The sequence below is a fragment of the Aphis gossypii genome, chromosome X (genome assembly GCF_020184175.1).
Source record: "Aphis gossypii isolate Hap1 chromosome X, ASM2018417v2, whole genome shotgun sequence".
Taxonomy (NCBI): Eukaryota; Metazoa; Arthropoda; class Insecta; order Hemiptera; family Aphididae; genus Aphis; species Aphis gossypii.
The window spans coordinates 53,647,848-53,663,645 of NC_065533.1; the positions used below are offsets into that span (position 1 = coordinate 53,647,848).

At 24.9% G+C, this 15,798-nt stretch overlaps 1 protein-coding gene and 2 long non-coding RNA genes across 3 annotated transcripts; 2 read left to right on the forward strand and 1 right to left on the reverse strand.

The window, feature by feature from the left end:
• Positions 1 to 387: 387 nt before the first annotated feature.
• LOC114130949 (uncharacterized) lies at positions 388 to 2,256 on the reverse strand. Its single transcript, XR_007606244.1, has 4 exons — positions 2,112 to 2,256; positions 861 to 938; positions 726 to 785; positions 388 to 657 (listed from the first exon to the last, which is right to left on the reverse strand). It is a non-coding gene; the product is annotated as an uncharacterized LOC114130949 (long non-coding RNA).
• Positions 2,257 to 2,356: 100 nt separating this feature from the next.
• On the forward strand, positions 2,357 to 4,439 carry LOC114130950 (uncharacterized). Its single transcript, XR_007605711.1, has 3 exons — positions 2,357 to 2,589; positions 2,849 to 3,349; positions 4,009 to 4,439. It is a non-coding gene; the product is annotated as an uncharacterized LOC114130950 (long non-coding RNA).
• A 4,023-nt stretch (positions 4,440 to 8,462) lies between these two features.
• On the forward strand, positions 8,463 to 13,236 carry LOC126552134 (putative inhibitor of apoptosis). The gene is made up of 8 exons (XM_050206720.1): positions 8,463 to 9,160; positions 9,282 to 9,403; positions 9,986 to 10,231; positions 10,291 to 10,513; positions 10,919 to 11,137; positions 11,201 to 11,394; positions 11,458 to 11,534; positions 12,211 to 13,236. The coding sequence occupies exons 3-8, from the start codon at positions 9,986 to 9,988 to the stop codon at positions 12,680 to 12,682; spliced, it is 1,431 nt and encodes a 476-aa protein (XP_050062677.1). The 5' UTR covers positions 8,463 to 9,160; positions 9,282 to 9,403; the 3' UTR covers positions 12,683 to 13,236.
• The last annotated feature ends 2,562 nt before the right edge of the window (positions 13,237 to 15,798 follow it).

Here is a 15,798-nt window from a genome sequence, read left to right on the forward strand (position 1 = left end):
AGGCAAATAATAAAAATGAAACATTTCATATTATTTTTAACATTTAACTAGGTATACTTATTTTCTATTAATAATTTAATGCTATTTTATATAAAAAAAATGCAATTTAATAAAATGTTCTTTAAAAAATTCTTTTACTATACTTCTACGACACATATAATTTTATTAATAAAAACAAGTGTAATTATCAGGGATGGGAAAGTTCTTTTAAAAATGAATTTGTTCAAGTTCAAGACATTAAACATGGACTAAATCATATTATGATCATGAATAGTCATGATAATGATAAGGAGTACCTATCATAATCACGTTCAAATTCATTTCTAGAAAATTGAACTCATTCATGTTAAGTTCACATAATATGAACGCATTCTTTCCCATCACTGGTAATTATACTTAACTTTTATCAACCCATTCTATAATTCCTGCATAATATTCCAACGCGAGTGATAGACAATTTTCATAAGCATATTTAGCCATGACAAGTGTTGTTTTATCGACATCTTCCCATTTGATTAAGAAATATAGACTTCTTTTGATTTTGATAACTGTGATAATTTTTTCTGCTTTAAGTCCAAATTTGAAGCCATTAAAAATCTTGAGTTTATCTGACTTTTTATTAGGTTTCTTCATTATTGTTTCCTTGTCCATGATATTCTGTTAAAATAAAAGAGCAAAACTATGCATATAATACATTTATAACTATGTGTTAATTTAAATCTCACCTTGTTGAATGAGTGTAATTGATCCTTAATGTTGCTGCAACTTTTGGTCTGGTTTTAAATCTATATCATAACATTATTATTTAGACACAAATGGCTCATAATTGTTATCATTCATAAAAAAATTTTCATACATACCATAATTGATTATTTTTCATTTTAGTTTATATTTGAACAGTGCAATTATTTGTTATGTGTAAGAAATCAATTGGATAACTGAAACAATATTTTATAATGATAATATTTTAATTTAATCCAAGGTTTAGACTGATTTTTACTCAGAAAATGTGTCTTAATAAGAAAGAAATAATTATCATGTAAACAAAATGAATCTATCAAACAATAAATAGTTCAGAATTCTTCACAGTCATATTAAAGGTATATCTTTAGCTAATTTTTAGCATATTACAAGCAATAATATGTCGATAAATAACATTGTATGACTGTTGGTCAGACTAACAGACAGTAAGTACATGAAAATATGGTAAATATCATGTGTTTTATGTTATTGATAATGTGGTAGACGAGTGACTTATCACAAATACTCACTATCTTGTATCCAGATTGCAGATCAATCAACCATGAAAATGTGTTTTATTTATATATAATCGTTGTTCAAACTCACTCAAAGCAATAAACCAATTTGTCACTATTTACGTGTATGTATTAAGCTACCAAATTACTACAAACTACTACTAATTCTAAGAATTATTAAAAAGTATACTGTTTCACAATAACTAAAAATCTTAGGACTCACTAATACAAATTAATATGTGCAATCATATAATCAGAATCATTAATACTAAGCTGTAAAGTACAAATAACTGGATTTGATCTATTTAACATCAATAATGATAAGTAATTATAATCGTACTAGTGCACACAGTTGAATTTATGAAACACTAACTTACCAGGTACGCAACAAGGAGGCCGTGACCAAATTAAAGACCAGATTTATGTTAAAGAAACAGAGACCTGGGATGTCATATATAAGGAAACCCTCAGCATGGCATATTCAGATGTACTTGAGTCGCAGAGTTCAAAGTTTTTTCACATATTACGCTTCTACATTATACTTGATTCAAATAAAATAAATGAACTATTTGCAATTACAATTGAATTAAACAATCAATTCATATCAACCAACTGGTGATGGAAAGAAAGCACACTACGACGAGTGAAATTTCTACTATGCCTAGTGATAAATCGTAGTTGCGACCGAGCAAGTTTAATAGGGAGGTACCTCGAATATTTTTGGACTAGTCACTACCTACCATCTAGCTCACTCACGAATTAGTTTTCCGACAAGCAAAGAATAAATTCGCTCGTAATCATAGATTTAATGAGAACCTTATGCACATATATAACGTATAATTTTTTGTTACTTACCTAGCTGCAGGAATACAAAATAAAAATAATAACCATCACTCAACAGACATGAGTTGTGAATCACGCATAAACAAACTCACGATTATGACCGCGCAATGCGCATTACGCTTCACAGAAATAGATAATAATTTAAATATTATCTATATCTGTGTTACGCTCCTTTTGTGTAGAACACCTTGAAACCAGCTGGTATAGATGAATATAATATTCGGAGATAACAATACGATATAGTGATAAACTGGTAACTGATAATGAAAATAATGGATATAAATTATTATTTTAAATAAAAAAACCGACACTAAAAGTGAACACTAATATTAAATACACAATAAAAAACAAAAAATTATATTCTAAGATTCTTGAAACAGTACCTGATCGCCTACACTACAATTCAAAACGTTATTTCTTCGACATTCGCCAGTCGCACAACGTATGAGCAACCACGAATGGTGAATGATTGTTGTCAAATAAATAAATGGTAAGAAATAAGAATATAATATTAAAGTGTATTTTCATTGTTTTGCTTATTTCTGATCACGATTATGTTCACGAGTAGATAACCGTGTTTCTGATAAATATTAAATAATATTATTCTTTCGCCGTCGTTGATTAGTCCTGTTGCCTGTAGTACATTTCCCTTAAAGTAAACGCGATACGCCGACGGGTATGGCACCGTGACTTATCCTAACTCATTATGTATTATTTCTTCAATAGGTGATATAATTCTGTATTTTTAGAGGTGTATTTAATACTTACGTGAATTGATTCCGTAACAAGATATCGGACTATTGGAGCATGTAGCAACATCTCGAAAACCTCGGACCGGCTTGATAAATACCAACACCATTTACATTTTACAGAGACACCCAGCAATTACCACAATAGCCACTACAGCTGCATGTTTTTCACGCAAGTATGAATCAAAAAAATAAAGGACAGCGTAACTAAATAAAAAATTAGGTACTAGACTGTTAATAATTTAACAATTCTATTACCTATTAGATTAACTAAAGAGGCTGTGTAAACACAAATTAATCATATTGTGTTTTAATAGTAAAGAGAAACAAGTGTATATTTCAGGATAATCCAAACAGCAGTAAAGTAGTAATCAAGGAAAATATACATCAAGCAGTGCATATTAACATTAACGAAAGCCATAAGACAAAGAATCCCAATATGGTGGAAAACGAAATTGAGCCTATAAGCAGTATATTATTTTATTTTTGGATACATAATCCGTAAGATTAACCTAAACCATTTTATTGCCCTATTAGATTTTGCTATAGTCAAAAAACCTCTCTTTATATCATACAAAACTGTGATAGAATTTTCACAATATTAATCAGGTTTCTTTAATAAATCATTCAATATTGATCTCAAACGATTAAGACTATTTTCTATAATTTTGAAATAAAATTATTCCTAACTATGATATAACTTAATAGATACTAAATTTATACAGGAATTTAAAAATTGAAAAAAAAATTTATACTAATAAATAACTAAGAACATTCACAATATCAATCTTCTGATTTTTCTTAATATAGCACAGAACTAATCTCAAACAATTGAAGTAATAGCTATTTAAATCACAATATAATGCAGATGAGGGATGATATTACCTCTGCTTAATTTTTTAATATGAATCGTTTAACAATTGAAAATCCTTATAATTAATCATAATGATGTGTTAGTATTATGTGACAACTTTTTTTTTGCTAATTGATATTTAAGTATTCAACCCACACATTTAAATCTATTGCATTCAAATAAGACATAAATGGATTATGAACATAATATTACATAATAAAAAATTAGTTTTTATGAGATTTTTAAAATTTGATGTATCATAATTAAAATCAATATCATGTATTAATTCTATTCAATTTTTGTTTAGCTTTCACTGTATAACAAAGTTTTCATCACAAACAATTGAAGCAATAGCCATTTGAATCACAATATAATGGAGATGAAGGATGATATGACCTCATACTTAATATGATGATATGAATCGTTAAAAATTGAAAATCTTCATAATTCATTAAAATATTGTGTAATTATACTGTTATAATTTGTATTATGCTAATGAAAGACTAAGTATCCATCACACCCATTTAGGTCTTTTAACATTTAAATAAGATATAAATGAACACTGAATATAATATAGCTGCATTAATTATATGTTTATATAAAATTTTTAAAAATTGAAAAACAATTTTTTTATTATGTATTAAGTGTATTTATACTATAACAACTTTTGTTCTGCTAATAAATATTTAAGTATTCAACCCACATATTTAAATCTTTTGCTATTCAAATAAGATATAAATGGACACTAAATATAATATAGCTGCTTAAATTATATGTTTATATAAATTTTTTAAAAATTGAAAAACAATTTTTTTATTATGTATTAAGTGTATTTATACTATAACAACTTTTGTTCTGCTAATAAATATTTAAGTATTCAAAACAAACTTTTAAAACAAATTTCATTCAAATAAGATATAAATGGACTCTTAATATAATGTAATTTCTTTAATTATATGTTTGTATAAGATTTTTAAAAATTGTAAAACAATTTTTTTATTATGTATTAAGTGTATTTATACTATAACAACTTTTGTTCTGCTAATAAATATTTAAGTATTCAACCCACATATTTAAATCTTTTGCTATTCAAATAAGATATAAATGGACTCTTAATAAAATGTAACTTCTTTAATTATATGTTTGTATAAGATTTTTAAAAATTGAAAAACAATTTTTTTATTATGTATTAAGTGTATTTATACTATAACAACTTTTGTTCTGCTAATAAATATTTAAGTATTCAAAACAAACTTTTAAAACAAATTTCATTCAAATAAGATATAAATGGACTCTTAATATAATGTAATTTCTTTAATTATATGTTTGTATAAGATTTTTAAAAATTGAAAAACAATTTTTTTATTATGTATTAAGTGTATTTATACTATAACAACTTTTGTTCTGCTAATAAATATTTAAGTATTCAAAACAAACTTTTAAAACAAATTTCATTCAAATAAGATATAAATGGACTCTTAATATAATGTAATTTCTTTAATTATATGTTTGTATAAGATTTTTAAAATTGAAAAACATTTTTTTATTATGTATTAAGTGTATTTATACTATAACAACTTTTGTTCTGCTAATAAATATTTAAGTATTCAAAACAAATTTTAAAACAAATTTCATTCAAATAAGATATAAATGGACTCTTAATATAATGTAATTTCTTTAATTATATGTTTGTATAAGATTTTTAAAAATTGTAAAACAATTTTTTTATTATGTATTAAGTGTATTTATACTATAACAACTTTTGTTCTGCTAATAAATATTTAAGTATTCAACCCACATATTTAAATCTTTTGCTATTCAAATAAGATATAAATGGACACTAAATATAATATATCTGCTTAAATTATATGTTTATATAAAATTTTTAAAAATTGAAAAACAATTTTTTTATCACAATATTATATGTATTTATACTTAAACAACTTTTATTTTGCTAATAAATATTTAAGTATTCAACCCACATATTTAAATCTTTTGCTATTCAAATAAGATATAAATGGACACTAAATATAATATATCTGCTTAAATTATATGTTTATATAAAATTTTTAAAAATTGAAAAACAATTTTTTTATCACAATATTATGTGTATTTATACTTAAACAACTTTTATTATGCAAATAAATATTTAAGTATTCAACCCACATATTTAAACCTTTTGCTATTCAAATAAGATATAAATGGACACTAAATATAATATAGCTGCTTAAATTATATGTTTATATAAAATTTTTAAAAATTGAAAAACAATTTTTTTATCACAATATTATGAGTATTTATACTTAAACAACTTTTATTATGCAAATAAATATTTAAGTATTCAACCCACATATTTAAATCTTTTGCAATTCAAATAAGATGTAAATGGACTCTTAATAAAATGTAACTTCTTTAATTATATGTTTGTATAAGATTTTTAAAAATTGAAAAACAATTTTTTTATTATGTATTAAGTGTATTTATACTATAACAACTTTTGTTCTGCTAATAAACATTTAAGTATTCAAAACAAACTTTTAAAACAAATTTCAATCAAATAAGATATAAATGGACTCTTAATAAAATGTAACTTCTTTAATTATATGTTTGTATAAGATTTTTAAAAATTGAAAAACAATTTTTTTATTATGTATTAAGTGTATTTATACTATAACAACTTTTGTTCTGCTAATAAATATTTAAGTATTCAAAACAAACTTTTAAAACAAATTTCAATCAAATAAGATATAAATGGACACTAAATATAATATAGCTGCTTAAATTATATGTTTATATAAAATTTTTAAAAATGGAAAAACAATTTTTTTATTATGTATTAAGTGTATTTATACTATAACAACTTTTATTTTGCTAATAAATATTTAAGTATTCAACCCACATATTTAAATCTTTTGCTATTCAAATAAGATATAAATGGACTCTTAATAAAATGTAACTTCTTTAATTATATGTTTGTATAAGATTTTTAAAAATTGAAAAACAATTTTTTTATCACAATATTATGTGTATTTATACTTAAACAACTTTTATTATGCAAATAAATATTTAAATATTCAAACCAAACTTTTAAAACAAATTTCATTCAAATAAGATATAAATGGACACTAAATATAATATAGCTGCTTAAATTATATGTTTATATAAAATTTTTAAAAATGGAAAAACAATTTTTTTATTATGTATTAAGTGTATTTATACTATAACAACTTTTATTTTGCTAATAAATATTTAAGTATTCAACCCACATATTTAAATCTTTTGCTATTCAAATAAGACATAAATGGACTCTTAATATAATGTAATTTCTTTAATTATATGTTTGTATAAGATTTTTAAAAATTGAAAAACAATTTTTTTATCACAATATTATGTGTATTTATACTTAAACAACTTTTATTTTGCTAATAAATATTTAAGTATTCAACCCACATATTTAAATCATTTGCTATTCAAATAAGACATAAATGGACTCTTAATATAATGTAATTTCTTTAATTATATGTTTATATAAAATTTTTAAAAATTGAAAAACAATTTTTTCATTATGTATTAAGTGTATTTATACTATAACAACTTTTATTTTGCTAATAAATATTTAAGTATTCAACCCACATATTTAAATCTTTTGCTATTCAAATAAGATATAAATGGACACTAAATATAATATAGCTGCTTAAATTATATGTTTATATAAAATTTTTAAAAATTGAAAAACAATTTTTTTTATTATGTATTAAGTGTATTTATACTATAACAACTTTTGTTCTGCTAATAAATATTTAAGTATTCAAAACAAACTTTTAAAACAAATTTCATTCAAATAAGATATAAATGGACTCTTAATATAATGTAATTTCTTTAATTATATGTTTGTATAAGATTTTTAAAAATTGAAAAACAATTTTTTTATCACAATATTATGTGTATTTATACTTAAACAACTTTTATTTTGCTAATAAATATTTAAGTATTCAACCCACATATTTAAATCATTTGCTATTCAAATAAGACATAAATGGACTCTTAATATAATGTAATTTCTTTAATTATATGTTTGTATAAAATTTTTAAAAATTGAAAAACAATTTTTTCATTATGTTTAAGTGTATTTATACTATAACCACTTTTATATTGCTAATAAATATTTAAGTAATCAAACCAAACTTTTAAAACAAAATTCATTCAAATAAGATATAAATGGACTCTTAATATAATGTAATTTCTTTAATTATGTGTTTGTATAAGATTTTTAAAAATTGTAAAACAATTTTTTTATTATGTATTAAGTGTATTTATACTATAACCACTTTTATATTGCTAATAAATATTTAAGTAATCAAACCAAACTTTTAAAACAAATTTCATTCAAATAAGATATAAATGGACTCTGAATATAATGTAATTTCTTTAATTATATGTTTGTATAAGATTTTTAAAAATTGAAAAACAATTTTTTTATCACAATATTATGTGTATTTAACAATTTTTTTATTATGTATTAAGTGTATTTATACTATAACAACTTTTGTTCTGCTAATAAATATTTAAGTATTCAACACACATATTTTAATCTTTTGCCATTCAATTAGAAAATGAAAGGGCTTAATGCACATTCATCATAGTATATTTTACATGTTTTGCTTTACGATACACATAAATACATATATACACCTTTATACATATATGTAAGTATACTATAAAATATATAATATATGTAAGTATATAATATGTACCTACAGTTGCATATTATTATGTTTATAAATAAGTATGTTACAATCTTTACAGCGGTGCACATTAGTAATTTCGTAGTGCACAAAATGTGTCATAGTACACACAAAAATAGCCACTTTAAATAAAATTTAATGGTTTATAATTTACTTTGCGTTGCTGAATGTAATTTTATTATAATTTTACACAGCATGTCAGCACTACTACAGTAGGTATATACCTACTATATATTTTTCATAAAAATTGTTATTAAGAATTATGAAAATATATAACAAATTAATACATTTAAATGTTACCAAAAACCTATACTTCAAGAGTTCTTGTCAATGTCACTAGAGCTCAGTCATATCGACTGGAATAATCAATGAGTATATTATTATTTTCCTCCGCCCAGTCCTTAGCTTAATTTGCGACGTTTTATTGATCGTAATATTATAGGCATGACTCATCACCATATATATAGTATACTATATACTTCTCGATGCGCATGACTGTGTAGTGAGTTTTGCTTTTGCTTATATCCAAGCCGGCACGCCCTGTTCAAATATATTTCATTACTTTAATTCGCCTTTAACGTAGTTCTCCTGGTACTGTTTATTGGATTACATTATTTTTACATAAAAATCGATCACTCGAAATTAGTTAGCTACAACATTAGTCAGTTACGGAGGAGACGTGCTCATAAAAAGCTACATTTTTGTAAACCAATAGTAAGTATATCATCAGTATAAAATTCCAAAAACTTTACTACATTTATCACTCATCAGCAATGTGTGTGTGAGTTATCGAGTCCGGTTAGTGTTAATGAGTTTGTGATATTTGACGTTTCAGAAGTTGCAGTCACCTTTTTTTCGGTGCCCCGAATAGTCGTGCTTGTTTTCAACACTTTTTATTTGTCCGTCAACGACGTATTTTGTGAATCCAAACACAAAACCGCTAGCACCGAATTCAGGGTATGAAGTTCTTCTTTTATTTGTCTTTAAAATCATAAAAGATTTCAATTATGTTCTCCGATCGTTTAGTCTGCTTTTCGAGCGACAACTGTCACAGTCAATTTTTAATAATATTTGGTCATCGTATTTTTTTTATGTATGTTTCATTTTACGCAGTGTTTGTCACTTACATAAACTTTTTTATGATTGATTAGTTATATATTTATACTACCAATTATCTATTTTTAATCATGTTTTTGTTTAATCTAAACTTATATATTATTGTAATTTTATAAACTAATAAATAATATAAAGTTTAAATATTATAAGGATCATTAACATATTACGCTACGGATATCTTATAATAAGAAATAATAAGATATCAAATTATGTAGTTATGTGCTTATTTAAATAGTTAATAGGTAGTCAATATTTTATAGAATTCCTATAACTTAAGTTAAATCTAATTTATAAAATATTTATATTTTTGTGTATTTTTCTTATAGTACTTATACCCCCATTTAGGTTTATTATATTGAGTATGAAAAGGATGTTTTTATTTATTTAATGCAAATTAAGTGATATGTGTGTTTTTCTTTGCAGATGGATATTGACATGAATATTAATATGGATTTTGAAAGTCGTTTGAAAACCTTTAATGAAAATTGGAGTCTAACTTTTATATCACCCTTTGAAATGGCCCAAGCTGGTTTTGCTTACTTAGGCGTTAAACATCTAGTGAGATGTAGTACTTGCAAAATAAGACTTTCTACATGGCGAAATGGTGATAATCCATTATGTATACATTTTAGTATCGCTACTAATAGATGTGGATTTCTTCGAGAGTCTGTAAGTAAATATCAAATAAATTTAATATTTTTGTAATTAATTCTTATTTTTCTTTATAGATGATGACAAATAGAGGTCGTATGAATACGTTTCAAGACTGGCCTGTTACCTTTTTAAAACCTCGTGATATGGCCAAAGCTGGTTTTGTTTACACGGGTGTTGGAGATAAGGTAAAGTGTTTTACGTGCTTGGAAGAATTTGATAAATGGGAAAAAAATGATACTCCAATGGGTGAACATATGAATCACAGTTCACAATGTCCATTTGTGATTTCATACAAAAGTAAGTATCACATATATTTAATATTTTTATAATTTTGTATTGAATTAACATAATAGATTTTGAAGTAAATATTATGTGTTTTTAATAACATAACTATAACCGAAAAATCATTATATAACGACAACTCATATATTAATTAAATGGTTTTTTGAAATTAACTCCACAAATTTCAATATCATTATAAATTGTATATTAGCATCAGAATCAACTTTAAATTTTAATTAATAATATTATCAAATTGTTATTACAGACTTTTTTGAATTTTAATAATAATTATTATAAAGTAAAATTTGAAGGATATTCTATTATTATTACAATTTAAATGACTTGGGTTTGATAAATAAATGATAATTTTTCACTTTTGCAGATTGCTTGAAATAATTATATAATTTAATCATATTTTAGGAAAATTTAACAATCCATCTGGTCCCTATGGCTTAACCAGTTTGGGAGTAAAAACGATAGAAGATAAGTTACATACTGAGGGTATTGTGCTATTCGTAAATCCTTTATTTTATGAATCAATGGTTGCCTTGAATGCCCGCCTCAAATCATTTAATAGATGTGTGATATCATTGCAACTAGATATTAATGCTGTATGCAAAGCTGGATTTTTTTATTCAGGTAAAATGATAATAATATTGATAATATTATATCGTTCATTTTAATATTTTATTATGTTCTTAGGCAATGGTTATACTGATAGTTTGACTTGTTTTTATTGTGGTGTTACTATCATTAAATGTAATGGAGACTTTGAACCATGGGAAGTACATGCCGAAATGTCGAAAACTTGTAATTATTTGTTTTTAAAGAAAGGCAAAAGCTTTTGCGACAGGGCGAATGACGTGAAAAGCGATGAAATAAAATCCAATCAACTGGTAATTTAATAATTCTACTACATTAGAACAATATTTGAAATTTGACTTGTATTTTATTTCTAGAAATTATTCAAGTTGATTGCTGCAAAAAAAAATACACTCACACTTAAATCTGAAATGAGTATACAATCAACAAAAAAGTACGTTTCGTTGAATAAAAACAACCAATTTAATAAAAAATGCATTTTTTAATTTATATTAATTATTTTTTTGTTATTTGTTTAATAATTCTAACAAATAGAATTTATAATTTATTTTATGATATTAAAAAGTATAATTATATTTTATTTCTATACTATATTACTACAACATTAATAATTAAAATTTGGAAATTTTAAATGATTTTATTTTGTTAATAATATATAATTATACTACGCTGTGTTGTGGGTTGACAGGATAAAGTGTGAGGCATTTTAAATCTGTAGATTAGTTGGAACTGCATAGATTGTTGAACATATATAGTAAAGAGGATTTAAAATTTGAATTGGTAGTATTTGCTTATCTAACTACTGTATAATTTGAATTTAGGTTTAGAACATTATTTGTTGGGTGATTGTTTTACATACTTAAATGTAAATTCAAAAAGTAAGTTGCATTTTTCGCTTTTTTTCCGTTGTGAAATTGTGTGCTTGCATTCAAGCAAACTTTAACTTAAACCAAATTTAAAAAAATATTTACTTACCAATACAGATACAAGGCCCGATGCAACTTACTTTTTGATCGCACCTAGTATGTATTATTAATTATACCAGATGCCACGACTTATTCATCACAATGTTTAATACATATATATTATTATTACTTTTTTTTTTTTAGGCATTTTAAGGAGATAAAAATCACCAAAATATTATCTGATAAAATTGAGGAGCATCTTTTTCAAAAGCTAGCACCAAATTTATTACCAGATAATATGTTATGCAAAATTTGCTATAAGGAAGTAATCGAAGTTGCTATTGTCCCTTGCGGTCATGCTATTGCCTGCATTGAATGTGCTTTATCGTTTAATTATTGCTCCATGTGTAGAATGTCATGCTCAAGATTAATTAGAATACATTTATGTTTGAATAAAAAAAATGATGAAAACCTCAAACTAAAACCGTGCAGTTCAAAAATGTCTTCAGGCGATGAATTGAACCCAAAGCTTTGCAAAGTTTGTCTTAAAGAAGAAATGTCAACAGTATTTTTACCTTGTAGACATGTCTATACCTGTGTTAAATGTGCAGAAGAAACAAGTGAGTGCCTTGTTTGTAGAGAAGATGTCTATTCTTTTATTAAAATATACTTATAAGCTTTACATAACACATTTTTATTTTTTTATTTTTGTGACTTGTGTCTACCAATAAAATGACACATTTTTAATAATAAGCAATGCATAAAATAATAACAATAACACTTAGTTAAGTTTTATAATGTAGAGTTTCATAATGTAAAATAAATATTTATTATTACTAATTATTAAGTATCGTCATTATTGTATGTCTGACTAGAAATACCTTATTGTTTTTAGGTAAATAATTTGTGTTTTATGTATTAATGAATCATTTTATATAACTTATTTTTTTAAGTATCTTAAGTTTTAATTTAACTTGTGTATTATTCATTTTTTTTTTTGTGATTAAAAAAAGCCAAAGGCTTTTTAAGGTGGTTGAAGTCAGTTAAATGAATGGGCCAAGTATATTTTCTAAAATATACCTAATAGAGATTTTTTTGAAATATAAATTTATTACTTCTGTGTGATAGAACACTATTTCTTTATTTTAAACATTTTTAAAATGACTTAAGCCTCTTAAATTATTTGTAGATATGTGTTTATGTTTTTTTAAATTTATTTGAATTCAATTATTTTACATACAATTTTTTTAAAAATATTTTTAATTAACTTATTTATTATTCAAGTGTGTAATATTTATTATAAAACTTATATTAGATAGATATATTATTACTACCTATATTATATTTTATATTTATAAAAAACATTAAATTTAAGTTAAATTAGGATCTATTGACTATTCATATATTATACATAGTATTAAATAAGGATTAGTGCCAAATACTGAGCTCTTTTGAAATTAATCAAATCACATAAATAAATGATTAGAAAATTAAGACTACATATTGTAATCATATCTGTATTCGATTATTTAATAAATTAAAGAACTAGAAAATGTTTTTACAGATAATTATGGTTTGTTGCATTAATATCTCATTTACACCCTCAAAGTGAACCGTTTTTAAGTTCTAAATAATTGAAATCTATAGTTATTCACTAACCTTAATATAGATAATTTATGGTTAAAAGTAAAAAAATTACCAACTGTTAAAATTTTTTAAAACCATAAAAATTTTAAAGTAAAAACTCTAATGAAATCATTTGATCTATCTGAAAGTACAAGCTTGTGTCCAATGAAACTTATAAACTAACAATTATAAAAACTATTGCAGATTCCAATGCATTGTATAAAATAAATTTTTCTGGTCATAGACGATTGAAAAATTATACTAGCAATCGAATGAGAAATGATTGTTTTGTTAATTTAGATTTAACTATCCAAAAAAAAAAATCTGATTTAGATGTTTGTGTGCAGTTGTTTAGTATTTACATAAATATTGTATACATGAAATGAATTTTTAACATTGCTTAAATATTATTTTTGATTGTTATTATGATATAAAAATAATTTTTTCAACCAACCAAAGGTAAATTTTAAATTATTAAAGCTCTTGCAGCCTTGCTATTCTGCCTAAGGGGTTTGGAGAGTACCTATAGAGATAGATCTCTTCAATAAGTTTTATAAGTTTCTCATTGGAGTCAAATTATGAAAAATAATACATGGACCAAAACACCAAAAGTTGTTGGCCCTTCTAATAGACATTTAACTATGGATTTGACCCATATAATATCATTTACCCATGGGTTCGCGGTACAGCCGTACCGCCTGGTCGACCGTTCCAGACGCGGTTGTCGGCGTCGTCCGTCGTCGACTGGCGATTGATAAGAAAAGTGATAGCGCGGTTTTCGCGTAAAGGCCGCTTGAATACGACGACATCGGTATACGATCCGGTATCGGTATACGCGTACAGTATTATGAAAAACGGTAACGAAATTCGAAGATTCACAAAAACACCAAAATTGAGAATTGTAATACATCGATAAAATATTTGTTGTTAATATTAAATTTCTATTATAATATGACGTAATGCGTGTTATCGGCGACAGTGTAGTGTTGTCTGCTATTCGGTTATATACGTCGCATACTATATAATATAATATCTTACAGGAATAATGTAATAGTTGAATTTTTAACTCATTTTTGGCATTTAATTTTAACGTACCTACTACGAAGAACAAATTATGTCCGACAATGATTATGTTCAACACAGTATTTTATTCAACGATTCACACTAGTTCAGTTAATATTAGTTTAGATAAAAAAACAATATAACACAATTTCGTCATTTTTATGTACTTTCCAACAAATCACAGATTTCACGCCGAGGAGCCACAGGTTTCCGACCCCTGTAACATACTATACCCGCTACGCAGTACGCAGACGCAGTTATTTTTTCTCCTGCACTAATATGTAGGCAGCAGCTGCCAACGCTGGTCGATATAAACACAATGGTTCACATACACACCCACACACACAGTCATAGTATATATACATATTTATGTTTTATATACCCTTAGGTCGTGGGTACAAAAAGAGGGTGTGCAGACAAAAAAAAATATATATTTGGATTCCACGTCTGATTTTCAGTAAAGGTCGATCGATCGGATGGATATAATCGAAAAAGAAAAAACCCGCATATATATTATATATTATATATTATATGATAAATTAAATATTCATCGAATGTACTTATTAATTAATAATTGGATTATAAACCGGCATGCGGACCAAGACTATAAGTTTAGTATCCGTCACGTTTCACACCCGCATATGATCTTTTTAAATTTTTTTTCGTGTTATTTTTTCCTTTATGTTACACTGTTACACGAGGATTGCATAGTGCAGTATACAGTGAAAACATGTTTTCACAATAATTGTTATAATTATTGGTTTATTTAAACGTTTATTATATGACTTAAATATTATACATATAATAAACGAGGGACATTCCTTCCCCCCATACCCTTCCAATCTACGTCTTTATAATGTGTTAAAGGCGAGGCATATTATGTCTCACTCTACTAACCCTCACAATACAACCGACGTGAATAGAAAAAAAACAAGAACTGACGCCGTCTTCTCGTGCCCACCGTAGTGGCCACTCTAGATTTCTCGTACCTCGCCTCTATATTTTATAAATATATAAGCCAACGTGTTAAGCCCACTGCTCTGGGGTTTTATAAGTCCTCGCACTAAACATAAGTGGTAATCGGTTACATAATTTTTAAATTTA

Bases quoted from the DNA above. Each gene is read 5' to 3' on its own strand.
- LOC126552134 (XM_050206720.1), top strand. From the start codon at position 9,986: ATGGATATTGACATGAATATTAATATGGATTTTGAAAGTCGTTTGAAA. The intron at 10,232-10,290 runs GTAAGTAAATAT...TTTTCTTTATAG, and splicing joins GTGGATTTCTTCGAGAGTCT to ATGATGACAAATAGAGGTCG. The intron at 10,514-10,918 runs GTAAGTATCACA...ATCATATTTTAG, and splicing joins ATTTGTGATTTCATACAAAA to GAAAATTTAACAATCCATCT.